The sequence below is a fragment of the Bubalus kerabau genome, chromosome 12 (genome assembly GCF_029407905.1).
Source record: "Bubalus kerabau isolate K-KA32 ecotype Philippines breed swamp buffalo chromosome 12, PCC_UOA_SB_1v2, whole genome shotgun sequence".
NCBI classification, from domain to species: domain Eukaryota; kingdom Metazoa; phylum Chordata; class Mammalia; order Artiodactyla; family Bovidae; genus Bubalus; species Bubalus kerabau.
In genome coordinates this window covers 75,915,481-75,943,403 of record NC_073635.1, presented here as the reverse complement: position 1 = coordinate 75,943,403, position 27,923 = coordinate 75,915,481, and the positions used below count along the sequence as shown (strand labels likewise).

The following is a 27,923-nucleotide window of genomic DNA, read 5'->3' as shown; positions in this document are numbered from 1 at the left end:
ACATTATATGATTATGTATACCATATGATATATATTACTCTATATAACATATATTATTTAGTATGTTCTGATATGAAACAAAACTAGTTTAAGTACAGCTGACAAAATGATATGTAGGCTGTATAAAATCTTTTATTATAAATTCCAAGAAAGCAATTATTTTTGTTTGTGCTTTGTTCTTGCATTTTAACAATATGTGTTTCTCTTTTTTCTGTAGAACTTCCTATTACTTGATGAGATACCACAGCTCAACCCTCAGCTGCCATCAGATGGTGAAACGATAGTGGACATGAATGATTTCACTGCTTCTTGGGATAAGGTAACAAGTCCTCCACCCCAAGATCATGACTACTAATTGACAACTGAAGATATAAGTTTATGGGAGAATGATGAGGTTTTCCACATGGTGTAAAATGCGATTTGCTCATATATTGAGAGTATGTTATAAAAATTCTCAAAATCAGGAATAAGGTTTGCAGCTAATGGAGATTAAGTGTAAAATCAGCCTAAGACATTTGACATGTTGCTCTTTATTTCATTTTCAAGAGAGTTTTCAAAGTATTAGCACATTTTGAATTTAAAGTACATGTGTTTATAATGTTAGAATGTACAGGTTTGGATGGACAAAATGGTGCAGTGTGGAATGGTTTAATGAATACACAGAGATTTGTTAAAGAGGCTTTGGGGAATCAGTGTACATTTTTTGCCTTGATTATCAGATCACTTTATTGTACATGCAGTGAGGCCATGATTTGGATCTTTGCTGTGGGGTAGAGTGGTGGCTCCCCCATCATAAGCTTCTGGATGGTTCTGGCTACTTTGGTAGCAGCCAGGGGCAGGAAGGAAACAGCAGGTGGGCGTAGTGAGCACCAGTGATTCCTAGTTGAAGGGCTGCAGTATATGGAAATTTACAGGGAGAACTGGTGACTTTCCAACACTTAGTTTATTTATGACCTTCTGACAAACAGAAAAAAACAAGGGTCCACTTTCAAAATTGCACATGCAATGTTGCCTCCTTTATCAATGATTGAAATGTTCTTGCCTCCATGTTTCCCTGGTCCTCTGTGCACATCCTCCCATATCAGTGTGGATTAGTCAGGAAAAAAGAACCCCACCATGGGAGAGGGAGTTCCATTCAGGGAATTAGTTACATAGATGATAAGAGTGGGGAAAAGCAGAAACAGCAAAATGGTGGTGGGTGAGACAACCCAGAAATTAGCAAAGGCAGGAAACTGTTCCCACCGGAGAGCCGGGAGGACTCAGGAAGATATCTCTACCAGAGGGTCCACTCTCCAGAGCAGAGCTCAGAAGCCTGGCTGCTGTCAGAGTGGGGACCATAGGGCAAGTGTCTAGACTCTGTAGACTCCTCCTGTCTTTCATGCCTGTGACTCTGTTTTGCCACCTGCATGGTGTTCACCAACTTCTGATTAAGTGCCTGCCATCTCCATCAATAGCACAGTAGGATAATATGTTCCTGAATATATAAAACCACATCCCTGTATCAGTTGAACATGGCAATGCACAGAAGGTGCCTGACCTATCCTGAGAGTTTCTCATACCTTATTCCGGTAGATTTACCTCCTGCTTCATATTTCTCGTCACAGTACTCTTGATGCATTTATGGAAAGCACTAAAATTCCATTATAAATACCACTCCATGTGATTGCTAACACATATTTTTTAATGACCCATTACCAAATTTCTTTTGTACCAAATTATGCAGCATTTTAAAATGAGCTATTTTGTTTTTCTTTCAAGAACTTAATAACATGTTCTCAGATTTTTGTGCAACTTGCATTGTAAAACAGAACAGCCTATTATGTTGTCCTGGCCTTGCCTATGAAGGACTGTGCCCCTTGCTGGGGTCATTAGTAATTATGGCTGTCAGGTTAGATCATGGGTGAGAGATCCCTTGGACGGGGGACACAGACATTGGGGTTTTAAAGAGAAGCTGAATCTGAATGAAGCCCCTGCTGGGTTGGGAGGCAGGAGATAGACATGAACTCTGTAACCTGCTCCACTAGACAGCCAGGTGGGCAGGTGGGGGCAGGTCTCAGGGACCCATGTCTCATTCATGAAATGATGGGACTTGGTCTCCATCTTGAAGTTGTAAAATAAATGGTCCTGTGGGAGCCCCCATTTCTTCATGGGGCAGGGGTTTTCAACTATGTCTGGTACAAAGTGGGGGCTCAGCTGATGATCCTTGTTGAGTCAGCATCCCCTGAGTCTGGATAACCAGGAGTTGACTGGACCCAGCACGTCTGCGGTGCTGAGTGCTGCCCTCTACTGGTCTCGGCAGAGTAGTGCCGGATCCTGAAGCCTGAACAGGGAGGGAACTCAGTGTCTGACCCTGGGAAACAGTAAGGGGTGTTGACAGGGAGCTGATGTTGGTATGTGACTCATTGTTTTTTAGTCATAACTGAGTGATAAGTAATAAAATAGGAACCCTAAGTGGCATAAAAGAATAAAGAAGTAGAGAAGGTTAAAAAATATTTCTTATGTTTTAACATCTAACTTCTTATTGGTACATTTATAGTTTCTTTAAAATTTGGGGCTAGTGTTTTTGACCATGCAAAATAATTGTCATTTTTTAGCATGTGAATGCTTTATAATTAGTTCATTTCTTTCCGGAGAACTTTTTCATTTTGAGGAATATCCAGACTTAAATTCAGAATTGTGTTTTTAGTCTTTGCGGCACTTTAGAGTCAAGTGTCAGCATTCATTTTTCTTTTTTTTTAAGCATTGGCAGCTATTGACAATTTTCTTAACACTTATGATATGTAAAGACACAATGAACCTGTAAATCTCTCAAGAATGTGACTTGTTATTGGCACAATGAATACTTTGTCCTCTATTGCATTGGGTGGGGGTACTAGCGCATGTATCTCTATGGTTTTTGTTGTTATTTTGTTCCTTTGGGCTTCCCTGGTGGCTCAGACAGTAAATAAGCTGCCTGTTTTTCTTCAGTAGAAGTACTTTATTATCCTCCGTTCAGCCAAGACAGATAATGTATGTAAATACATATAAAATTGAGGCTTTATAGCTTTGATTCATCATGTCATAATTAACTTATTCCCCCTTTTTTGTTGTTGTTGGTGGTATTAAATTAGAGCTCTTGTTAAAAATTAGAGCTTGGACCGTTATTAATAGCACTTAATTTGCCAGGAGTGACTATTGTATAAAGTGTACCCCTTTGCTTGCTGAGCACTACTGAGGTTCGTTCTTTATCAAATGAAAGTGGGGAGATTAGTGGAGATTTCAGATTATTTAATTACAGGCCAGGCATGCCAGGAGCTTATGCTGCCAACTTGTGGGGGTTGATTGATGCTTTTGAACTGGGTGCTGGAGAAGACTCTTGAGAGTTCCTTGGACAACAAAGAGATCAAACCTGTCAATCTTAAAGGAAATCAGTCCTGAACATTCATTGGAAGGACTGATGCTGAAGCTCCAACATTTTGGCCACCTGATGTGAAGAATTGACTCATTGGAAAAGTCGCTGATGCTGGGAACAATTGAAGGCAGAAAGAGAAGGGGATGACAAAGGATGAAATGGTTGGATGGCATCACCGACTCCATGGACATGAGTTTGAGTGAGCTCTGGGAGTTGGTGATGGACAGGGAAGCCTGGCATGCTGCAGTCCATGGGGTCGCAAAGAGTTGGACATGACTGAGTGACTGAACTGAATTGAACTGTGAAGATTAATGAGACAGTTAAAACCAAGGGTCATAATGAAAACTTATAAATGATTAAAAGCCTCCCAAGCTGTATATTCTATTAAGTGCATTATATTAATAAGCTTATGTGCATTATTCAGTTTGTGTTTCAGGCAGGTGCCTTGTCATTTCTACTACTAAAATTCTGTGGGTGTCTAGAGCTATGTCCTTATGGAAATCTGGTAAAAGAATGAGCCTTGTTAACCCCCAAAGAGATATGTATGATTGGATGAAAAGGCCTCCAGGACTTACTATCTTAAAATAGGAAGGACAAAAATGTGGATTACATTAGCATATCAATGACTATTATATAATTTTCTCTACCTTCTGAAGTAACGTATGTTACTTTATTGAAATGGGCACATTTTTATAAACTTTAATTTGCAGAAATCAGGAACCCCAACCCTACAAGACCTTTTCTTTACTGCCAGACCCGGTGAACTGTTAGCTGTGGTTGGACCTGTGGGTGCAGGAAAGGTAAGTTGTGATGCCTTTTGTCAGCTTGATGCAACACCATTGCCCTTGTTAAATTCTCAGAGTTGAGCCCAGAGCTATGTGTGACACAGTTTGAATTGGTTGGGTGTACCTAGAACAGCGTTTCTCAATCTGTGTTCCGTGGAATATTAGTTTTGCAAGAAGATTTCATGGCCAAATAAATCTAGATAAGCACACACTGTGTTTTCTTTCTTGGTGTTTCACATTGCACAGTTGGGGACCATTGTCAGGAATTTGGACTTCTCAGTGAATGAAATTATTGATGTGACAGCTGTTCAGGTTGGATGGAGACAGTGGGGACTTCTTTTCATCACAGTGGCCCCCTTAGAAAGTCTGGAGATGGTGAAGGCTCTTCCAGGAAGCTCTGAGCATTTCCTCATAGGACTTGATGTGATGCTTTCAGTGCACGTGTAGTGAATGTTCAGCCACGTGCTGGAGCTAAAGACACAGATGTGAGCCAGATCCCGACGTCTCCACCGTCCAGAGGCAACCAGGTTCCAGGGTGAGACAGATACACAGGCAGTTTATCTCAGCCAAGTGTGGTGAGTGCTCTGATGGTGTAGACACAGATACGTCACTTCTGTGTGTCACAAGAGATTTGAAAGACATGCACTTGCACTTAGTGTCCTGTGTTGTGAAACAACGAAATACAGAAACCTAAATGTGGATGTGCACATGAGAGGGTGATGATTTCCTCTATATGGACTTTTGCTCTTTAGACACAACTCATTTCAGAATTCTTTTAAGTAATCATCTTTGGATATATTCTTCACACATAGCTCTTTAAGGATAAGTGTTTGTCAAGTGAAGGATACCTGGATGCAGGAACAACTGCACTAAACATCAGATACATGAAATACACGTCCTGCTGGGCTGCTCTGCTAGTGAAGGATGTTAAATGTTCTTAGTTTTTGCTGAGTGTAGTGCTTCATTTGGGTGCTCCTCTTGGGCAGAGGAGATTGTTATAGTATTTTATTAATATTCCTTATCAACCATTCATTTGCATTGACCAATTCTGTTATTTTCATTTGTTTTTGTCCAAACTTCCAGGGTTGTACTTTATCCTGTTCTAAATGCAAGTGTTCTATTGTGTAGCAAGCACCATCCTGGGGTCAGCTGTGCTATGGGATGTGTTTCATTCTGAGTGCTCCCTGTTCACTCGTGTGTGTTGCCATCTGTTTCAGTCTTCACTGTTACGTGCTGTGCTGGGGGAGCTGCCCCCGAGCCAGGGGCAGGTCAGCGTGCATGGGAGGATCGCGTATGTTTCTCAGCAGCCCTGGGTGTTCTCAGGAACTGTGAGGAGTAACATTTTATTTGGGAAGAAATATGAAAAAGACCGATATGAAGAAGTAATAAAGGCTTGTGCTTTGGGAGAGGTGAGTAAGGACTTTTGAGTAGCATGTACTAGAATTTCAAATGACAGACTTGGTTTAAACTATCAGTAAAGTTTGTTGAAAGTTCTTTTTTTAAAAAAAGTTTGAAAGATCTTTCAGTGTTGTTTAATATTTACACCGGTCTTCTTAGTGTGTATGCAGGCAAATGTGCTAGTCCTTCAATCCTGATGCCATAAGGACGCTCACAGAATGCTTTGTTGAGGAGGGGGTTGTTTCACTTTGTGAAGTTTCATTTACTTTTAACTTATTTTCGTAGTGGAGAATTACAAAAATTTCTAAAATTAGAGTGTACAGTATAATGAACCCTCATGTGCCCACTCTCCAGCTTCAACCAGGACCAGCTGGTTGATGCAGTCTTGCTGCATCTCCACCCCTGCCCTCTGCCAGCCCCAACCTACCCCAGGTTATTCTGGAGCAGATCCTAGACCTCAGATTTGTTCATCTGGAAAGCATTCGGCTCAGCTGGTAAAGAGTCTGCCTGCAATGTGGGAGACCTGGGTTTGATCCCTGGATTGGGAAGATCTCCTGGAGAAGGGAACGGCTACCCACTGCAGTATTCTAGCCTGGAGAATTCCATGGACTCTGTAGTTCATGGGGTTGCAAAGAATGGGGCACGACAGAGTGACTTTCACTTATACTTTCAAAGCTTCCCTGGTGGCTCAGAGGATAAAGACCCTGCCCGCAGTTCAGGAGATGTGGGTTCAATTCCTGGGCTCGGAAGATCTCCTGGAGAAGGGAATGATTACCCACTCCAATATTCCTGCCTGGTGGGCTACAGTCCATTGGGTTGCAAAGAGTCAGACACCACTGAGTGACTAACACACTAATATTTTACTAGTTTTTCTCTAAGAGATAGGAGAGCCTTTGGAAAAACATATTATTTCATCTGAAATATAACCCCAATTCTTCAATATTATCAACCTTCTAGTTTACATGTTGCTAATCATTTCACTGAGAAGTCTCCTTTACCATTGGTTTGAATCAGATTCCACTTGAGGTCTGCCCCCTGCACTTGGTTGGTACCTCCTCAGTCCCTTTCAGTCTCTAGATTTTTCTCTACACTTGGTTATGACTGGTATTTTTATTTAAAGAAAAGAGAATGCTTTAACATTTCTTCTTAATACTGCATTGTTTCACTGGGGGAGAGATTGTTTTCAGAAAAGACTGTGTTTCACAGAAAATGGCAAGGTGAAACTCTGAAATTTAGATGAAATCAGTGAATGAATGGTGAAAATGAAATTACCTGATAAGACAATATAATCTGGCAAAAAAGAAAGAAAAATGTAAATACTGATAAATACTGTGTTACTCTCTTAGGTTATAAAAATTGAAATGATAGCATTAAAGGGCTTCTCCTCCTCAGGGCCTGTTCAGTGCAGTGTGTTCTTTTGTACTGTAGAAAAAGATTGGGACAGTCTTTCAAAGGTATGGTGTTGAAGGCTCCAAACTCACTTTGTAAAGCAATAGTAATTGTGCCTGAACAATGACTTGAACATCATAGATTGTATCAGATGAGCAGCATTTTGTGATTATGTGAACAAAACAGAATTGCTTGTTTAATGCTCTTCTTTCTTTCCCCTGGGTTGTTGTTAATGTGAGATCTTCTTTTGTGGAAATGATATTATTACTGAATCCACTCTTTTCATACAGTGGACTCAGTAACAATATCATGAAGCACAAGCTGGAATCAAGATTACTGGGAGAAATATCAATAACCTCAGATATGCGGATGATACCACCCTTACGGCAAAAAGTGAAGAGGAACTGAAGAGCCTCCTGATGAAGGTGAAAGAGGAGAGTGAAAAGGCTGGCTTAAAACCCAACATTCAAAAATCTAAGATCATGGCATCCAATCCCAACACTTAATGGCAAATAGATGGGGAAACAGTGACAGACTTTATTTTCTTGGGCTCAAAAATCACTGAAGATGGTGACTGAAGCCATGAAATTAAAAATGCTTACTCCTTGAAAGAAAAGCTCTGACCAACCTAGACAGTGTATTAAAAAGCAGAGACATTACTTTGCTGACAAAGGTCTGTCTAATAAAGGCTATGGTTTTTCCAGTAGTCATGCATGGATGTGACAGTTGGACAATGAAGAAGGCAGAGTGCCAAGGAATTGATGCTTTTGAACTATGGTGTTGGAGAAGACTCTTGAGAGTCCCTTGAACTGCAAGGAGATCCAACCAGTTCTAAAGGAAAGCAGTCCTGAGTATTCATTGGAAGGACTGATGCTGAAGCTGAAGCTCCAATACCGTGGCCATCTGATGCAAAGAACTGACTCATTGGAAAAGATCCTGATACTAGGAGAGATTGAAGGCAAGAGGAGAAGGAAATAATTGAAGATGAGATGGTTGGATGGCATCAATGACTTGATGGACATGAGTTTGAGCAAGCTCTGGGAGTTAGTGATGGACAGCGAAGCCTGGCATGCTGTAGTCCATGGGGTCTCAAAGAGTTGGGCACGACTGAGTGACTGAACTGAACTGAGCCCAAGCTTACTCTGCTCACTGCACCGTAGGCCAATAAGTCTGAGATGAGGTGTTGAGACAAAGAAGGGACTTTATTCAGGAAGCCACTGACAGAGAAGGTGGCAGGTTTAGTATCAGTATCAGTTCAGTCACTCAGTTGTGTCTGACTCTTTGACAAAACATGGTCCACTGGAGATGGCAATGGCAAGCCACTTCAGTATTCTTGCCTTGAGAACCTCATGAACAGTATGAGAAGGCAGAAAGATAAGACACTGAAAGATGAACTCCCCAGGTCAGTAGGTACCCAGTATGCTACTGGAGATCAGTGGAGAAATAACTCCAGAAAGAATGAAGAGACAGAGCCAAGGCAAAAACAACACCCAATTGTGAATGTGACTGGTGATGGAAGTAAAGTCCAATGCTGTAAAGAACCATATTGCATAGGAACCTGGAATATTAGGTCCATGAATCAAGACAAATTGGAAGGGGTCAAACAGGAGATGATAAGGGTGAACACTGATGTTGTAGGAATCAGTGAACTAAAATGGAGTGGAAAGGGGAATTTAACTCAGATGACCATTATATCTACTATTGTGGGCAAGAATCCCTTAGAAGAAATGGAGTAGCCATCATAGTCAACAAAAGAGTCCAAAATGCAGTACTTGGATGCAATCTCAAAAACAACAGAATGATTTCTGTTCGTTTCCAAGGCAAACAATTCAATATCATGGTAATCCAAGTCTATGTCCTGACCAGTAATGCTGAAGAAGCTGAAGTTAAATGGTTCTGTGAAGACCTACAAGATCTTCTAGAACTAACATCCAAAAAGACATTCTTTTCATTATAGGGGACTGGAATGCAAAAGTAGGAAGTCAAGAGACACCTGGAATAACAAGCAAATTTTGCCTTGGAATACGGAATGAAGCAGGGCAAAGGCTAATAGAGTTTTGCCAAGAAAACGCACTGGTCATAGCAAACACCCTCTTCCAACAACACAAGAGAAGACTCTACACATGGACATCACCAGATGGTCAACACCAAAATCAGATTGATTATATTCTTTGCAGCCAAAGATGGAGAAGCTCTATACAGTCAGCAAAAACAAGACTGGGAGCTGACTGTGGCTCAGATCATGAACGCTTTATTGCCAAATTAAGACTTAAATTGAAGAAAGTAGGGAAAACCACTAGACCATTCAGGTATGACATAAATCAAATCCCTTATGATTATAGAGTGGAAGTGACAAATAGATTCAAGGGATTAGATCTGATAGAGTGCCTGAAGAACTATGGACAAAGGTTCATGACATTGTACAGGAGGCAGTGAACAAGACCATCCCAAGAAAAAGAAATGCAAAAAGGCAAAATGATTCTCTGAGGAGGCCTTACAAATAGCTGAGATGTCAGGTTAGCACCTCAAAATAGCCATCTCATCAGGGGCAGGATGTCACGTTCTTCTGAGAATCAGAGATGGTTGGACATGAGGAAACAAAGTAAAAAGATCATTTAATTCTTGTGAATATCTTATAAAGCAGCAAGCCTCATGTGGGAGATAAGTTAGTTTCACTTCCTTATAACCCTTCACAGGTGGGCAGGGTCAGGCTGTCTTCTTGAGGCAGGCCGTTATGCATGCCTGCAGTAACAAAAGCAGCAAGATAAGGATTAAAGTCACAGAGGCAGATCCAGTATGAGTTCAAAATTAACCCTTCCTGGTTACAGCATCAAGGTAGCAGGAATGAGCTGGATTTTTATTAAATAGTGTTTATAATGTGGTAATCCAGTGGTTAAAACTCCATGATCCCAATACAAGGTGCATAGGTTCGATCTTTGGTCAAAAGCTAAGATTCTACATGCCACAGTTCAGTTCAGTTCAGTTGCTCAGTTGTGTCCTATTCTTTGCGACCCCATGAATCGCAGCACTCCAGGCCTCCCTGTCCATCACCAACTCCCGGAGTTCACTCAGACTCATGTCCATCAAGTCAGTGATGCCATCCAGCCATCTCATCCTCTGTTGTCCCCATCTCCTCCTGCCCCCAATCCCTCCCAGCATCAGAGTCTTTTCCAATGAGTCAGCTCTTTGCATGAGGTAGCCAAAGTACTGGAGTTTCAGCTTTAGCATCATTCCTTTCAAAGAAATCCCAGGGCTGATCTCCTTCAGAATGGACTGGTTGGATCTCCTTGCGGTCCAAATGAGTCTCAAGAAGAGTCTTCTCCAACACCACAGTTCAAAAGCATCAATTCTTTGGCGCTCAGCCTTCTTCACAGTCCAACTCTCACATCCATACATGACCACAGGAAAAACCATAGCCTTGACGAGACGGACCTTTGTTGGCAAAGTAATGTCTCTGCTTTTGAATATGCTATCTAGGTTGGTCATAACTTCCCTTCCAAGGAGTAAGCGTCTTTTAATTTCATGGCTGCAGTCACCATCTGCAATGATTTTGGAGCCCAAAAAGATAAAGTCTGACACTGTTTCCACTGTTTCCCCATCTATTTCCCATGAAGTGATGGGACCGGATGCCATGATCTTCGTTTTCTGAATGTTGAGCTTTAAGCCAACTTTTTCACTCTCCTCCTTCACTTTCATCAAGAGGCTTTTGAGTTCCTCTTCACTTTCTGCCATAAGTGTGGTGTCATCTGCATATCTGAGGTTATTGATATTTCTCCTGGCACTCTTGATTCCAGCTTGTGTTTCTTCCAGTCCAGCGTTTCTCATGATGTACTCTGCATATAAGTTAAATAAGCAGGGTGACAATATACAGCCTTGATGTACTCCGTTTCCTATTTGGAACCAGTCTGTTGTTCCATGTCCAGTTCTAACTGTTGCTTCCTGACCTGCATACAGATTTCTCAAGAGGCAGGTCAGATGGTCTGGTATTCCCATCTCTTTCAGAATTTTTCACAGTTTATTGTGATCCACACAGTCAAAGGCTTTGGCATAGTCAATAAAGCAGAAATAGATGTTTTTCTGGAAGTCTCTTGCTTTTTTCATGATCCAGAGGATGTTGGTAATTTGATCTCTGGTTCCTCTGCCTTTTCTAAAACAAGCTTGAACATCAGGAATTTCATGGTTCACATATTGCTGAAGCCTGGCTTGGAGAATTTTGAGCATTACTTTACTAGCATGTGAGATGAGTGCAATTGTGAAGTAGTCTGAGCATTCTTTGGCATTGCCCTTCTTTGGGATTGGAATGAAAACTGATCTTTTCCAGTCCTCTGGCCACTGCTGAGTTTTCCAAATTTGCTGGCATATTGAGTGCAGCACTTTCACAGCATCATCTTTCAGGATTTGAAATAGCTCAACTGGAATTCCATCACCTCCACTAGCTTTGTTGGTAGTGATGCTTTCTAAGGCCCACTTGACTTCACATTCCAGGATGTCTGGCTCTAGATGAGTGATCACACCATCGTGATTATCTGGGTCATGAAGAACATGCCATAAGGTGCAACCAAAAATTTAAAAACAATTTAAGAGCAAATATATGGACTTTCCTGGTGGCTCAGATGGTAAAAGATCTGCCTGCAATGTGGGAGACCCACTTTCAATCCCTGGGTCCAAAAGGTCCCTGGAGAAGGGAATGGAACCCACTCCAGTATTTTTGCCTGGAGAATTCCATGGACAGAGAAGCCTGGCATGCTATAGTCCATAGGGGTCAGAAGAGTTGGACACAGCTGAGTGACTAATGCTATACTACAAATACTGTGTAAGAAAATGGGGAAGCAAAGGTAAACAGTGAGAACAGCAGCTCCCATTCAGAGTCTACATGCAAATCATTTTCTCTTTCTCACACGTGTATGTATACACATATAAGAAGGTATGTAAGTTATTCTTTATGAGTGTCCTTGATGTTAAATTCCTCATTTTTTGTTGGTAAAGCTGAAGCTTGGGGGATGAAACAGCTGTCCTTAACATTTGGAGTTCAAGTTCAGATCTGTTTCTGCACAGATCTAGACTCCATGCTTGTCCTTGGTGCTATGCTGGATTGAGGAAGTTTAAAAGAAAGAACTTTTCAAAAAGCAGGTGATGGGTGAAGGTGGAAGATGGGATGTGGAATAAACAGATTTCAGGCGTTTCCTCTTTACCTTAATCATGTCCAGCTCCTGCTGCCCACATCAGACCCCAAAGACCCAGGCCAGGTGTGAGTGTTTCTCTCATGACCTTGCCTTTTTGGTGAAGCTCAGCCCTGTCTTTCTCTCCCACATTTGAGCATCTCTGGAGAAGAGAAGCTGTGGGGCAGTGGCTACCATTCAGCGTTTTCCTCAGGGACCATTGTTCTCCCTGGGGACGATGCTCCGCTGCAGCCACGTGGCATGACTGGACCAGTACCGTGGACAGTGTTCTGAGGCTTCCCTCACCCTGGACCATCCATGCAGCAGATTCTGTGAGAAGGGGCCCTGCAAGATTGGGCTGCACAGTGATTCTTCTGTATGTGATGAGACAAATATTTACAAAATGGACTGCTCTCCTGTTCGCATGATCAGGACAGAGAGTTGGGGCTCCTGGTGCCCATTCTCTCCTTGAATGGAAGGTGGTCTAGGGCAGAGGAGTAGTGAGAGGGGAGTCCCGGACCCGGCTGTGTCACTCCTGCTCTTACTGTTAACACGTCCTGTTACCTGCCTGAGGTTTCCACAGCAAAATGAGGACACTGATTCAGCGGTTTTCCAAGAGGTTTTGTTGCTGCTCTTAAATGTCTCTATGACTGTTTAGCAATTAGCAAGGGGTTGGCAAGGTCTTAGCAGCACTTGGGAACCATTTAATGAGTTATGAGAGCCTCTGCTTATCTCCTTTTGGAATCCATGTGTCGGTGGATAGACATGAGATGGTCACAGAGAGTAGAGGTGTCTAGAGTTATTTGGGGCTTCCTTGGTGGCTCAGTGGTAATCTGCTTGCAATGCAGGATCCCTGGGTAGGGAAGATCCCCTGAAGGAAGGCATGGCGACCTCCTCTAGTACTCTTGCCTGGAGAATTCCATGGACAGAGGAGCCTGGCGGGTTACAGTCCATGTGATCACACAGAGTCAGACACAAAAGCGACTAAGCCGCAGCAGCAGCAGCAGCAGCAGCAGGGTTATCTTGGCCTGAAGATACAGAGACTGCACGTGTAGTAGAAAAGGTTTGACCGTTAGAGAAAAATGGTCCTGGATAGTAACTCCAAGTGTTTGTCTCAGTTTCTCCTCTTATTACATGGTAGAGGGGTGGGACTACCCTAAAGGCTACAGGCCACGCCTGTGAAATGCAAACAAGTCAGGGTTTCAGTTAATGGTAGCAACTGTTACTAACACAGCCTTTTTCTCTTTATTCATCCATACTTAAATGCATATAAATATTATAAAGATTTCTCCTTACAGTTCTCTCTGTGCTCACATCTGCCTAATCTTGGAGGAAAAAAATAATTAAAAACAAAATTTTTTGTATTACATATGTTAATAACTAGATGTTTTAAACTAGATCTAATTGAAGTAAACTTTTAAGCTTATTGAGCTGAAAACTTTTCTGTAATAAAATAGGGAGATATGAAGTAATCACATTGGGAATATCAATTGAGGCTGATGAGACAACTCCAAGTCCAGGAGTCAGCAGGCTCAGAGATTGAGTCTCAGTTTCTCTGTTTACTAGGAGTGTGGTCAGTCACCAAAAACAAGTTATCAATTCCTGTCCTTTTTCCATTTATAGAGGGTTTTCCTACACTTTAGATTCTCACAGCATCCTTGAGTTTAGTGACTCTTGTTTCTGAAGTACATTCTGTAGAAGAGGAAAGTGAGACTTAGGAGATCAAAGGATTTTTTGTATCATGGAGACCCCGGAGTGCCATTTGCTTCCTCCCCAAATTTGCTAAAGTAAAGACAGAGAAATGAGTGCTGCTTGTCTATGCCAGGATCTGTCCAGTGATAAGTACAGGCAGTCTAAAATTTCTAATATAATAACTGTGTAACTTAAACTTGATTGTTATCTTGTGGTTTTGGGGATGTTCTTGTCATCATTTTTTATTTCCCCAGGTACTCTGGGGAAAATAAACAGATTTGTCTATTTATTTCTTAAATAGTATTCAGATAAATCTTATGATAGATTCCCTGATTCTCAAATCAAAGCTTCCCACTCTGGTGGGAGCATTATCTATCCCGTAGATTATTCCAGTAGCCTCCTCACTTGTATCCACCCTCACCCATTCCCCTTTACTGCCTGTTTTCCACAAAGCATAGAAGTGATTCTTTAAAAAACCTCAGACCAGGTCAGTCCTCCCTTCTCCCCCTTCCCCTGTTACTGGGAGTGCCCCCAGGCTCCTCCTGCTCTGTCTCTGCCCTAGTTCCCCTCATTCTTACTCAGCTCTGCTCTCCTGGCCTACTTGCTTGTCCTGAACACCTTGGGCATCCCCCCGTGGCCCCTGCACTCACCCATCCCTCTGTGGGGAGCAGCCTCTCCAGGTCTGCCTGAGTCCCTCCTCCTCCCCAGATCTGCTCACACCCCCTCTGAGCAGAGCCCTCACACCCCAGTGTAGACTCTCTTCCCTACTTCACTCTCCATCCCCCTGAGCCGGCTTCCTTTTCCTTCTAGTCCTCAGTACTTGCACTCAGGTTAATTTCTTATATCATCCATCTTCCACCATGGAAAGAAACTCTGGGACTTTGTTTCTTTGTGGCTGAATTCATCGTGCCCTGAATAATGTTTGGTGTATATGTCGATCTTCAATAAATAAGTGTGATAATAGTCAAATGCATAAATGCTGCAAAAAACTACAGAATGAAAAAGAGAAACCAAAGAGCTTTTTTGGTGGTGTTGTTCAAGGTTATAGTTTAGTCACTATGAAACATTCCCATTGCTCTTCATCAAATACTTGTATGAAGAACTGATGCTAAAGGATTAGGAGGATGGGAATTCCCTGGTGGTTCAGTGTTTAGGGCTCCGTGTTTTCATGGCTGAGATTGTGGGTTCAATGCCTAGTCAGAGAACTAAGATCCCACAAGTTACATGGTTTGGCTAAAAAAAAAAAAAAAAAAAAAAAAAAAAAAAATTAGGATGAGAGGAAAGTGAAAATCACTTATTCCTGTCTGACTCTTTGTGACCCCGTGGACTATACAGTCCATGGGATTGTCCAGGCCAGAATACTGGAGTGGGTAGCCTTTCCCTTCTCCAGGGGATCTTCCCAACCCAGGGATTGAACCCAGGTCTCCTGCATTGGAGGTGTATTTTTTTTTTTTAATTTTATTTTATTTTTTAAACTTTACATAATTGTATTAGTTTTGCCAAATATCAAAATGAATCCGCCACAGGTATACATGTGTTCCCCATCCTGAACCCTCCTCCCTCCTCCCTCTGCATTCCATCCCTCTGGGTCATCCCAGTGCACAAGCCCCAAGCATCCAGTATCGTGAATCAAACCTGGACTGGCAACTCGTTTCATACATGATATTTTACATGTTTCAATGCCATTCTCCCAAATCTTCCCACCCTCTCCCTCTCTCTCAGAGTCCATAAGACTGTTCTATACATCAGTGTCTCTTTTGCTGTCTCGTACACAGGGTTATTGTTACCATCTTTCTAAATTCCATATATATGCGTTAGTATACTGTATTGGTGTTTTTCTTTCTGGCTTACTTCACTCTGTATAATAGGCTCCAGTTTCATCCACCTCATTAGAACTGATTCAAATGTATTCTTTTTAATGGCTGAGTAATACTCCATTGTGTATATGTAACACAGCTTTCTTATCCATTCATCTGCTGATGGACATCTAGGTTGCTTCCATGTCCTGTCTATTATAAACAGTGCCGCGATGAACACTGGGGTACACGTGTCTCTTTCCCTTCTGGTTTCCTCAGTGTGTATGCCCAGCAGTGGGATTGCTGGATCATAAGGCAGTTCTATTTCCAGTTTTTTAAGGAATCTCCACACTGTTCTCCATAGTGGCTGTACTAGTTTGCATTCCCACCAACAGTGTAAGAGGGTTCCCTTTTCTCCACACCCTCTCCAGCATTTATTACTTGTAGACTTTTGGATCGCAGCCATTCTGACTGGTGTGAAATGGTACCTCATAGTGGTTTTGATTTGCAATTCTCTGATAATGAGTGATGTTGAGCATCTTTTCATGTGTTTGTTAGCCATCTGTATGTCTTCTTTGGAGAAATGTCTATTTAGTTATTTGGCCCATTTTTTGATTGGGTCATTTATTTTTCTGGAGTTGAACTGTAGGAGTTGCTTGTATATTCTCGAGATTAGTTGTTTGTCAGTTGCTTCATTTGCTATTATCTTCTCCCATTCTGAAGGCTGTCTTTTCACCTTGCTAATAGTTTGCTTTGATGTGCAGAAGCTTTTAAGGTTAATTAGGCCCCATTTGTTTATTTTTGCTTTTATTTCCAATATTCTGGGAGGTGGGTCATAGAGGATCCTGCTGTGATGTATGTCAGAGAGTGTTTTGCCTATGTTCTCCTCTAGGAGTTTTATAGTTTCTGGTCTTACATTTAGATCTTTAATCCATTTTGAGTTTATTTTTGTGTATGGTGTTAAAAAGTGTTCTAGTTTCATTCTTTGACAAGTGGTTGACCAGTTTTCCCAGCACCACTTGTTAAAGAGATTGTCTTTAATCCATTGTATATTCTTGCCTCCTTTGTCAAAGATAAGGTGTCCATATGTGCGTGGATTTATCTCTGGGCTTTCTATTTTGTTCCATTGATCTATATTTCTGTCTTTGTGCCAGTACCATACTGTCTTGATAACTGTGGCTTTGTAGTAGAGCCTGAAGTCAGGTAGGTTGATTCCTCCAGTTCCGTTCTTCTTTCTCAAGATCGCTTTGGCTACTTGAGGTTTTTTGTATTTCCATACAAATTGGGAAATTATTTGTTCTAGCTCTGTGAAGAATACTGTTGGTAGCTTGATAGGGATTGCATTGAATCTATAGATTGCTTTGGGTAGTATACTCATTTTCACTATATTGATTCTTCCAATCCATGAACATGGTATATTTCTCCACCTGTTAGTGTCCTCTTTGATTTCTTTCACCAGTGTTTTATAGTTTTCTATGTATAGGTCTTTAGTTTCTTTAGGTAGATATATTCCTAAGTATTTTATTCTTTCCGTTGCAATGGTGAATGGAATTGTTTCCTTAATTTCTCTTTCTGTTTTCTCATTATTAGTGTATAGGAATGCAAGGGATTTCTGGGTGTTGATTTTATATCCTGCAACTTTACTATAGTCATTGATTAGTTCTAGTAATTTTCTGGTGGAGTCTTTAGGGTTTTCTATGTAGAGGATCATGTCATCTGCAAACAGTGAGAGCTTTACTTCTTCTTTTCCAATTTGGATTCCTTTTATTTCTTTTTCTGCTCTGATTGCTATGGCCAAAACTTCCAAAACTATGTTGAATAGTAATGGTGAAAGTGGGCACCCTTGTCTTGTTCCTGACTTTAGAGGAAATGCTTTCAATTTTTCACCATTGAGGATAATGTTTGCTGTGGGTTTGTCATATATAGCTTTGATTATGTTGAGGTATGTTCCTTCTATTCCTGCTTTCTGGAGAGTTTTGATCATAAATGGATGTTGAATTTTGTCAAAGGCTTTCTCTGCATCTATTGAGATAATCATATGGTTTTTATTTTTCAATTTGTTAATGTGGTGTATTACATTGATTAATTTGCAGATATTGAAGAATCCTTGCATCCCTGGGATAAAGCCCACTTGGTCATGGTGTATGATCTTTTTAATGTGTTGTTGGATTCTGATTGCTAGAATTTTGTTAAGGATTTTTGCATCTATGTTCATCAGTGATATTGGCCTGTAGTTTTCTTTTCTTGTGGGGTCTTTGTCAGGTTTTGGTATTAGGGTGATGGTGGCCTCATAGAATGAGTTTGGAAGTTTACCTTGCTCTGCAATTTTCTGGAAGAGTTTGAGCAGGATAGGTGTTAGCTCTTCTCTAAATTTTTGGTATAATTCAGCTGTGAAGCCGTCTGGACCTGGGCTTTTGTTTGCTGGAAGATTTTTGATTACAGTTTCAATTTCCGTGCTTTTGATGGGTCTGTTAAGATTTTCTATTTCTTCCTGGTCCAGTTTTGGAAAGTTGTACTTTTCTAAGAATTTGTCCATTTCTTCCACGTTGTCCATTTTATTGGCATATAATTGTTGATAGTACTCTCTTATGATCCTTTGTATTTCTGTGTTGTCTGTTGTGATCTCTCCATTTTCATTTCTAATTTTATTGATTTGATTTTTCTCCCTTTGTTTCTTGATGAGTCTGACTAATGGTTTGTCAATTTTATTTATCCTTTCAAAGAACCAGCTTTTGGTTTTGTTGATTTTTGCTATGATCTCTTTTGTTTCTTTTGCATTTATTTCTGCTCTAAGTTTTAAGATTTCTTTCCTTCTACTAACCCTGGGGTTCTTCATTTCTTCCTTTTCTAGTTGCTTTAGGTGTAGAGTTAGGTTATTTATTTGACTTTTTTCTTGTTTCTTGAGGTGTGCCTGTATTGCTATGAACTTTGCCCTTAGGACTGCTTTTACCATGTCCCACAGGTTTTGGGTTGTTGTGTTTTCATTTTCATTCGTTTCTATGCACATTTTGATTTCTTTTTTGATTTCTTCTGTGATTTGTTGGTTATTCAGCAGCGTGTTGTTTAGCCTCCATATGTTGGAATTTTTAATAGTTTTTCTCTTGTAATTGAGATCTAATCTTACTGCATTGTGGTCAGAAAAGATGCTTGGAATGATTTCTATTTTTTTTGAATTTACCAAGGCTAGCTTTATGGCCCAGGATGTGATCTATCCTGGAGAAGGTTCCATGTGCGCTTGAGAAAAAGGTGAAATTCATTGTTTTGGGATGAAATGTCCTATAGATATCAATTAGGTCTAACTGGTCTATTGTATCGTTTAAAGTTTGTGTTTCCTTGTTAATTTTCTGTTTAGTTGATCTATCCATAGGTATGAGTGGGGTGTTAAAGTCTCCCACTATTATTGTGTTATTGTTAATTTCTTCTTTCATACTTGTTAGCATTTGTCTTACATACTGCGGTGCTCCCGTGTTGGGTGCATATATATTTATAATTGTTATATCTTCCTCTTGGATTGATCCTTTGATCATTATGTAGTGACCATCTTTGTCTCTTCTCACAGCCTTTGTTTTAAAGTCTATTTTATCTGATATAAGTATTGCTACTCCTGCTTTCTTTTGGTCCCTATTTGCATGGAAAATCTTTTTCCAGCCCTTCACTTTCAGTCTGTATGTGTCCCCTGTTTTGAGGTGGGTCTCTTGTAGACAACATATGTAGGGGTCTTGTTTTTGTATCCATTCAGCCAGTCTTTGTCTTTTGGTTGGGGCATTCAACCCATTTACGTTTAAGGTAATTACTGATAAGTATGATCCCGTTGCCATTTACTTTATTGTTTTGGGTTCAAATTTATACACCGTTTTTGTGTTTCCTGTCTAGAGAATATCCTTTAGTATTTGTTGGAGAGCTGGTTTGGTGGTGCAGAATTCTCTCAGCTTTTGCTTGTCTGAAAAGCTTTTGATTTCTCCTTCATACTTGAATGAGATCCTTGCTGGGTACAATAATCTGGGCTGTAGGTTATTTTCTTTCATCATTTTAAGTATGTCTTGCCATTCCCTCCTGGCTTGAAGAGTTTCTATTGAAAGATCAGCTGTTATCCTTATGGGTATTCCCTTGTGTGTTATTTGTTGTTTTTCCCTTGCTGCTTTTAATATTTGTTCTTTGTGTTTGATCTTTGTTAATTTGATTAGTATGTGTCTTGGGGTGTTTCGCCTTGGGTTTATCCTGTTTGGGACTCTCTGGGTTTCTTGAACTTGGGTGATTATTTCCTTCCCCATTTTAGGGAAGTTTTCAACTATGATCTCCTCCAGTATTTTCTCATGGTCTTTCTTTTTGTCTTCTTCTTCTGGGACCCCTATGATTCGAATGTTGTAGCGTTTAATATTGTCCTGGAGGTCTCTGAGATTGTCCTAATTTCTTTTAATTCGTTTTTCTTTTATCCTCTCTGATTCATTTATTTCTACCATTCTATCTTCTAATTCACTAATCCTATCTTCTGCCTCTGTTATTCTACTATTTGTTGCCTCCAGAGTGTTTTTAATTTCACTTATTGCATTATTCATTATATATTGACTCTTTTTTATTTCTTCTAAGTCCTTGTTAAACCTTTCTTGCATCTTCTCAATCCTTGCCTCCAGGCTATTTATCTGTGATTCCATTTTAATTTCAAGATTTTGGATCAATTTCACTATCATTATTCGGAATTCTTTATCAGGTAGATTCCCTATCTCTTCCTCTTTTGTTTGGTTTGGTGGGCATTTATCCTGTTCCTTTATCTGCTGGCTATTCCTCTGTCTCTTCATCTTGTTTAAATTGCTGAGTTTGGGGTGTCCTTTCTGTATTCTGGCAGTTTGTGGAGTTCTCTTTATTGTGGCGTTTCATCACTGTGTGTGGGTTTGTACAGGTGGCTTGTCAAGGTTTCCTGGTTAGGGAAGGTTGTGTCGATGTTCTGGTGGATGGAGCTGTATTTCTTCTCTCTGGAGTGTAATGAAATGTCCAGTAATGAGTTATGAGATGTTTATGGTTTGGGGGTGACTTTGGGCAGCCTGTATCTTGAAGTTCAGGGCTGTGTTCCTTTGTTGCTGGAGAATTTGCTTGGTATGTCTTGCCCTGGAACTTGTTGGCCCTTGTGTGGTGCTTGGTTTCAGTGTCGGTATGGAGGTGTTTGATGAGCTCCTGTCAATTAATGTTCCTTGGAGTCAGGAGTTCCCTGGAGTCAGGGTTTGGACTTAAGCCTCCTACTTCCAGTTATCGGTCTTATTTTTACAGTAGTTTCAAAACTTCTCCTTCTATACAGCACCATTGATAAAACATCTACGTTAAAGATGAAAAGTTTCTCTACTGTGAGGGTCACTCAGAGAGGTTCACAGCGTTACATGGAGAAGAGAAGTGGGAGGAGGGAGTTAGAGTTGACCCAAATGAGATGAGGTGGAATCAATAGTGGAGAGGGTGGGCTAGCCAGTAGTCACTTCCTTATGTGCACTCCACAACTGGACCGCTCAGAGATGTTCACGGAGTTATACAGAGAAGAGAAGAAGGAGGCAGGAGACAGAGGTGGCCAGAAGGATAAAAGGGGGAAATGAAAAGGAGGGAGACAGATCCAGCCAGTAATCAGTTCCCTAAGTGTTCTCCACCGTCTGGAACACACAGAAATTCATAGAGTTGGGTAGAGTAGAGAGGGGTTAGGGAGGAGATACAGGCGACCTGGTGGAGAAAATGGAGAGTCCAAAGAGAGAGAGAGCAGTCAAGCCAGTAATCTCGTTCTCTAGTGAAAAATGGGTCCTGAAGATTGGGTTCTTAAAGGTACAAAATTGGTAACAAATACATAAAAGCAAAAATTAAAAATCTAGAGTAGAGTTTGGAATTTCAAAAATGCAATGTTAATGAAAAGAAGAAGGAAAAGAAAGAGAAAAAACAAACAAAGAAAAACAAACAAGGTTGTGAAAATTATAAAGAAACTACAGGTACAAAATTGATAACTAATACCAAAAAGCAAAAATTAAAAATCTAGAGTAGAGTTTGGAAAAGAAGAAGAAAAATAAAGAGAGAAAACAAACAAACCAACAAAAACAATGTTGCAAAAATTATAAAGAAAATACAGGTACAAAATTGATATCAAATACCAAAAAGCATAAATTAAAAATCTTGAGTAGAGTTTGGAATTGCAGATATACGATGTTATATAAAAGAAGAAGAGAAAGAAACAGAGGGAAAAAAAAAGAAAAACAAAAAAAAAGTCACAGAAATTATAAAAAAAAACTATATGTACAAAACTGATAACATATACCAAAAGGCTAAAATTAAAAATCTAGAGTAGAGTTTGGAATTTCAAAAATACGATGTTAAAGAAAAGAAGGAAAAGAAAGAGAGAAAAAACAAACAAAGAAAAACAAACAAGGTCGCGAAAATTATAAAGAAACTACAGGTACAAAATTGATAACTAATACCAAAAAGCAAAAGTTAAAAATCTAGAGTAGAGTTTGGAATTTCAAAAATACAATGTTAAAAAAAAGAAGAGGAAAAATAAAGAGAGAAAACCAAAAAACCAACAAAAACAATGTCACAAAAATTATAAGGAAAATACAGGTAAAAAATTGATATCAAATACCAAAAAGCATAAATTAAAAATCTTGAGTAGAGTTTGGAATTGCAGATATACGATGTTATACAAAAGAAGAAGAGAAAGAAACAGAGGGAAAAAAAAGTCACAGAAATTATGAAAAAACTATAGGTACAAAATTGATAACATATACCAAAAGGCTAAAATTAAAAATCTAGAGTCGAGTTTGGAATTTCAAAAATACAATGTTAAAGAAAAGAAGAAAAAGAAAAAAAAAAAAAAAAAACACGGTCAAAAAATTATAAAATATATATATGAAGTTTGCTGAAGAAGAAAAAAAAATAGGGTCTTTTTTTGTTGTTGTTGCAAAGTAATAGTTATAAAAGTGAAAATTAAAGGACAACAGAGGACTTAATTTTTTTTTTAATTAAAAAAAAAAGAAAAAAAAGAAAGATTGATCGTAAAAATAGTAAAAATATATCTAGGTCTTTCTCTGGTTTTGTTGTGAGTATTGTGGGTTCAGTTCATTTTTGGCTAGTTCCTTGCTCTGACTTATATTTCTCAAGATCCTATGTAGTCTGTAGTAACCACGGGGTTTTAATCTATGGCCTGTAGCTTCCAAGGTGTTTCCCTCTGTTATAGCTTCTTCTGTTTGCTGGTCTCTTCAGTGTCTGGTTCCTGCCCTGACACAAAGGGGACGGTGGAGGACACTATTTTTTTAATTTTATTTAGGCTCACTTTTTCAGCCGCGCTGTGGGGAGGGAGGGAGGGATGCTGCAAACAGATAACACTGGCGTGCGCTCGCAGTGCCTCAGCCACACTGGGTCTGCCCCCGCTCATGGTGCGTGTAGCCTCCCTGCCCACACTGCTCGGGCTCTAGGTTGTTCCGCCGGGAACAGAGGCCGGCCCTGGGCTGAGCTCCCAGGTCCAAGCCGCTCAGGTTCAGGCACTCGGGTAGTCCTCAGAGGTGCAGACTCAGTTGGGCCTGCGTTTTGTGCTCTTCCCAGATCCGAGCAGCTCAGGTGATGTGTTTGGCGGGCGCCAATGCTGCGACTTATCGCCTCCCCACCACTCAGTTATCTGGGTGTAAAACCGGCGCACCTTCTCAGGCAGATGTTGACCGTCCAGACCCCCAAGAAGTTTTAGTTAGCAAAGAAGCCTGCTTACAGTTTTATAGATAGTGTCTCTCCTGGGCTGCGATTGCCCCCTTCCGGCTCTGGCTGCCTGTCACCGGAGGGGGAAGGTCTGCAACCGGCTATCTCAGTTCAGTCCTTTGTTCTGTGTGCGGGCCTGGCGGTGTCTTAGGTTAGGGCTGGCTTTTCGCATGGTAGATATCCCACAGTCTGGTTTGCTAGCCCAAATTATTTCGCTCAAATAGCGCTCAGGACATTCGGGCCGATTCTTACTCTAAGGGACACAGCCCGCGCCGTGCTTCCCTGCCCAGCCCCCGCTTGCTAATGTCGTGTGCAGGTGTCTGCACTGCTTCTCCGCTGGGGGAGTTACCGTAGGGCTCACAATCTGCGATTTTTAATTGTTTATTTATTTTTTTCCCTCCCTTTTATGTTGCCCTCTGTGCTTCCAAAGCTCGGCACAGATTCAGCAGTGAGAAGGTTTCCTGGTGTTTGGAAACTTCTCTCTTTTTAAGACTCCCTTCCCGGGATGGAACTCCGTCCCTCCCTCTTTTGTCTCTTTTTTTGTCTTTTATATTTTTTTCCTACCTCCTTTCGAAGAGTTGGGTTGCTTTTCTGGGTGCCTGATGTCCTCTGCTGGCATTCAGAAGTTGTTTTGTGGAATTTACTCGACGTTTAAATGCTCTTTTGATGAATTTGTGGGGGAGAAAGTGTTCTCCCCGTCCTACTCCTCCGCCATCTTGGCTCCTCCCCTCGGAAGTGTATTCTTTACCAGCTGAGCCACAAGGGAAGCCCAAGAATACTGGAGTGGGTAGCCTATCCCTTCTCCAGCAGATCTTACTGACCCAGGAATTGAACTGGGGTCTCCTGATTGCGGGTGGATTCTTTACCAACTGAGCTATGAGAGGAGGAGAATACATTTTAAATCTTATTCTCTTTCCCTTTTCTTTCTCCACATAGGATTTATGGCTTCTGGAGGATGGAGATCAAACTTTGATAGGAGACAGAGGAACCCCGCTGAGTGAAGGACAGAAAGCCCGGGTCAGCCTCGCCAGGTAAATGGGGTTTCAGTTGCCATCCTGCCCCTCCTCCTCCGCGGCTGCTAGTGGACGTGAGCACGCAGACCCCGCTCACCAGGTGGGCCTTGGTGAAGCAGGGTCTTGGTTCTTTCTATGGACTCTTGGAATGAACATGGAGTTATTGGACATCATCATGATTCAGAGATGAGCCCCAGGCAATGTGAAGTATATTCTCCTGACATCTCTCTACATTTTCTAGAGCCATGTATCAGGATGCAGACATCTACCTCCTGGATGATCCATTCAGTGCAGTGGATGCAGGAGTCAGCAGACACTTGTTCGAACAGTGAGTTTGCTCCTGTGTTTCTATCATCTCTGCTTTCCAGGAACCCTGTAGAGATCAGAGAAGAGAGCTCAGGAAAGCCTTTGTGCTTCAGGAGATTCAGCTCATTCTGCCCTGGTGTCCCTCTCCCCGTCTCTTCCTTCCACAGAAGATCCATTATAGAGAGATCTTGTATCTTCATGAGGTCAAGAAAGGACAATACAGCAGGTGCTTCCATTGTGTGGAGACCAGTGGGGTCCGTGCTTTACGGAGCGAGGGATAGATGGCAGATTTCCCCCTGCAAATTGCAGTTGATGGATCCAGACCTGAGGAATAAGAAAGATATATGGTTTTTAAGTCAGAGATCAGGTCTTGGTAACCTGGTACTTGGCTGGTAGTTCTTTTCCTTCATCATTTTTTTTTCTTTTCTTTCTTTCTATATTTAAATTGAAGGATAATTGCTTTACAGTATTTTGTGGTTTTCTGTTATATATCAACAAGAATCAGCCATAGTTACATCCATGTTTCCTCCTGCCCAAACCTCCCTCCCATCTCCCACCCCATCCATTCTTTGTCACAGAACCCCTGTTTCAGTTCCTTGAGTCATAAAACAAATTCCCATTGGCTATCCATTTACATTTGGTAATATAAGTTTCCATGCTACTTTTGCATACATCTCACCCTCTCCCTCCTTCCCTCAGCCCTGTGTCGTTAGGTCATTTCTGTATGTGTGTTTCTCCATTGCTGCCCTGAACTTAAATTCATCAGTACCATGCTTTTAGATTCCATATATATGTGTTAGTATACGATATTTATATTTCTCTTTCTGACTTACTTCACTCTGTATAATAGGCTCTAGGTTCGTCCATCTAATTAGAACTGACTCGAATGCATTCCTTTTTATGGCTGAGTAGTATACCATTGTATATATGTACCATAGCTTCTTTATCTGTTAATCTGTTAATCCTCCATCATTTTTTTAAGACATGTGAGAAGCAAAGTTTTCAGTACTGATTGGAAAGACCCTTGTTTTATGCTTATTATTCTGTATGTTTGAAAATACTTAGTAAAGTCTAGAATTTAAGAATGATTTATTCTACATCAGAGTCTGTTCTCTAAGTCTGTAAATCTGTTTCTGTTTTGCAGATAGTGTCATTTTTGCAATATTTTATATTCCACATATAAGTGATATCATATTGATATTTGTCTTTCCCTTTCTGACTTACTTCACTTAGTATGATAATCTCCAGGTCCACTCATGTTTCTGAAAATGGCATTTTTTTTTTGCTTTTTTTTTTATCCATTCACCTGTCAGTTGACATTTAGGTTGTTCCCATGTCTTCGGTGTTGTGAATAGTGCTTCTACGAGCATAGAGGTGCATGTGTCTGTTTGTGGTTTTATCTGGATATATGCCTAGGAGTGAGATTGCTAGATTATAGGATAATTCTATTTTTAATTTTTCCAGGAACCTCCAAACTGTTTTCCATATTGCCTCTACCAACTTACATTCCCACTAACAGTTTCAGTTCATTTCAGTCGCTCAGTTGTGTCTGACTTGGAGACCCATGGACTGCAGCACGCCAGGCCTCCCTGTCCATCGTCAGCTCCTGTACAGTGTAGGAAGGTTCTATTTTCTTTATATCCTTTCTAGCCATTGTTATTTTAATGATGGCCATTCTGACTGGTGTGAAGTCATACTTCACTGTAGTTTTGATTTGCATTTCTCTAATAATTCACAATGTTAAACACCTTTTCATGTGCCTATTGGCCATCTATATCTATATCTATATCTATCTATCTATCTGTCTATCTATCTATCTATCTATCTATATATATATATATATCCTTAGGAGAAATGTCTGTTTAGTTCTGCTAATTTTTCAACTGGGTTGTTTGTGTTTGTTATTGAATTGTATAAAGTATTTGTATATTTTTCAGATTACCCCCTTGTCAGTTGCATCATTTGGAAATATTTTCTCCCATTCTGTATGTTGTCTTTTTGTTTTCTGATGGTTTTCTTTGCTGTGCAAAAGCTTGTACATTTGATTAGGTCCTATTTGTTTATTTTGTTTTTATTTCTATTGTCTTGGGAGACTGACCTAAGAAAACATAGATATTATTTATGTCAGAGAATATTTTACCTGTGTTCTCTTCTAGAAGTTTTATGGTGTCATGTTTTAAGTTTAAGTTAAGTCATTTTAAGTTTATATTGGTGGGTGGTGAGAGGGTATGTTCTAACTTCACTGATTTACAAGCCTGTGTCTCTGCCTTTGTGTCTTAGTCTCTTATTCATCTAAGCTCACCAGTCAGATTAAATTAGGCCCAGAGTGATTAAGGGTAACAGTTACTCCTTTAAAGTCCCTGTCATGAAATTCTAAGGTACTAATGGCTAAGATGTCAGCAACTGAATTTTAAGGACATGACTGATTTACAGCAGGTCCAGAGTAACAGAATAGAAACTTCAGCAGAGTCAGCCGATGTATGAGGAGCTCTGACCTCTGGACACGAGGAGCTGGGATTCCACATCTACTAAGCAGAGGTTGTTAAACTTTGATGGAACCTGCCCGTATGAAAAACATGCTTAGTGCTGGCATGAGTTGTGGAGATAAATTTTGGTGATGGCTGCACAATGTGAATGTACTTAATGCCACTCAACTGTATGCTTAAAATGGCAGAAATGGTAAATTTCATGTTAGGTATATTTTACTACGGGGCTTCCCTGGTGACTCAGTGGTAAACAATCCACCTGCCAAGCAGGAGATGCAGATTGGATCCCTGGGTTGGGAAGATCCCCTGGTGAAGGAAATGGCAACCCACTCAAGTATTCTTGCTTGGAGAATCCCATGAACAGAGGAGTCGGGTGGGCTACAATCCATGGGGTTGCAAAGAGTAAGACATAACTTAGGGGCTGAAAAACATCAACGACATATTTTACCACAATTTAAAAAAAAAGACTGCATAGTAGAATCGAATCTTTCAGAATCCAAGGTAGCAGAGGAGCTGACACATGGCATGGCCTCCAGTTCTCTAATCTGCCCCTCCTTTCCCATGCTGTTTTGATCCTGGATGAATTTTCCCTTAGAGAAGTGCCTTGTGACTTGTCATGAGTTGAGTGACTGGGGCTAGTGCTGTGACAGGGATTCCCCACCCCCACCCTCCTGGCATCATGAGTAGCTTAGGCTCCCTCTTCCCAGGACCCTGACCTGAACCTTCAAATGTCTGCCACCCCATCTTATGTGAGGCTGCACAAGTTGTCCATCATTTCCTGAACAGTTTCTGCTGGCCATC

General features: G+C 40.7%; 1 protein-coding gene across 1 annotated transcript in view; it reads left to right on the top strand.

The window, feature by feature from the left end:
• The window catches only part of LOC129624250 (ATP-binding cassette sub-family C member 4-like), a 180,227-nt gene that overhangs the window by 46,137 nt on the left and 106,167 nt on the right, over positions 1-27,923 (top strand). Inside the window, exons 9-13 of the mRNA XM_055541910.1 lie at positions 218-319; positions 4,102-4,191; positions 5,394-5,585; positions 24,254-24,348; positions 24,572-24,658. Coding sequence (XP_055397885.1) covers positions 218-319; positions 4,102-4,191; positions 5,394-5,585; positions 24,254-24,348; positions 24,572-24,658 — 566 coding nt within the window. The remainder of the gene's footprint in view (positions 1-217; positions 320-4,101; positions 4,192-5,393; positions 5,586-24,253; positions 24,349-24,571; positions 24,659-27,923) is intronic.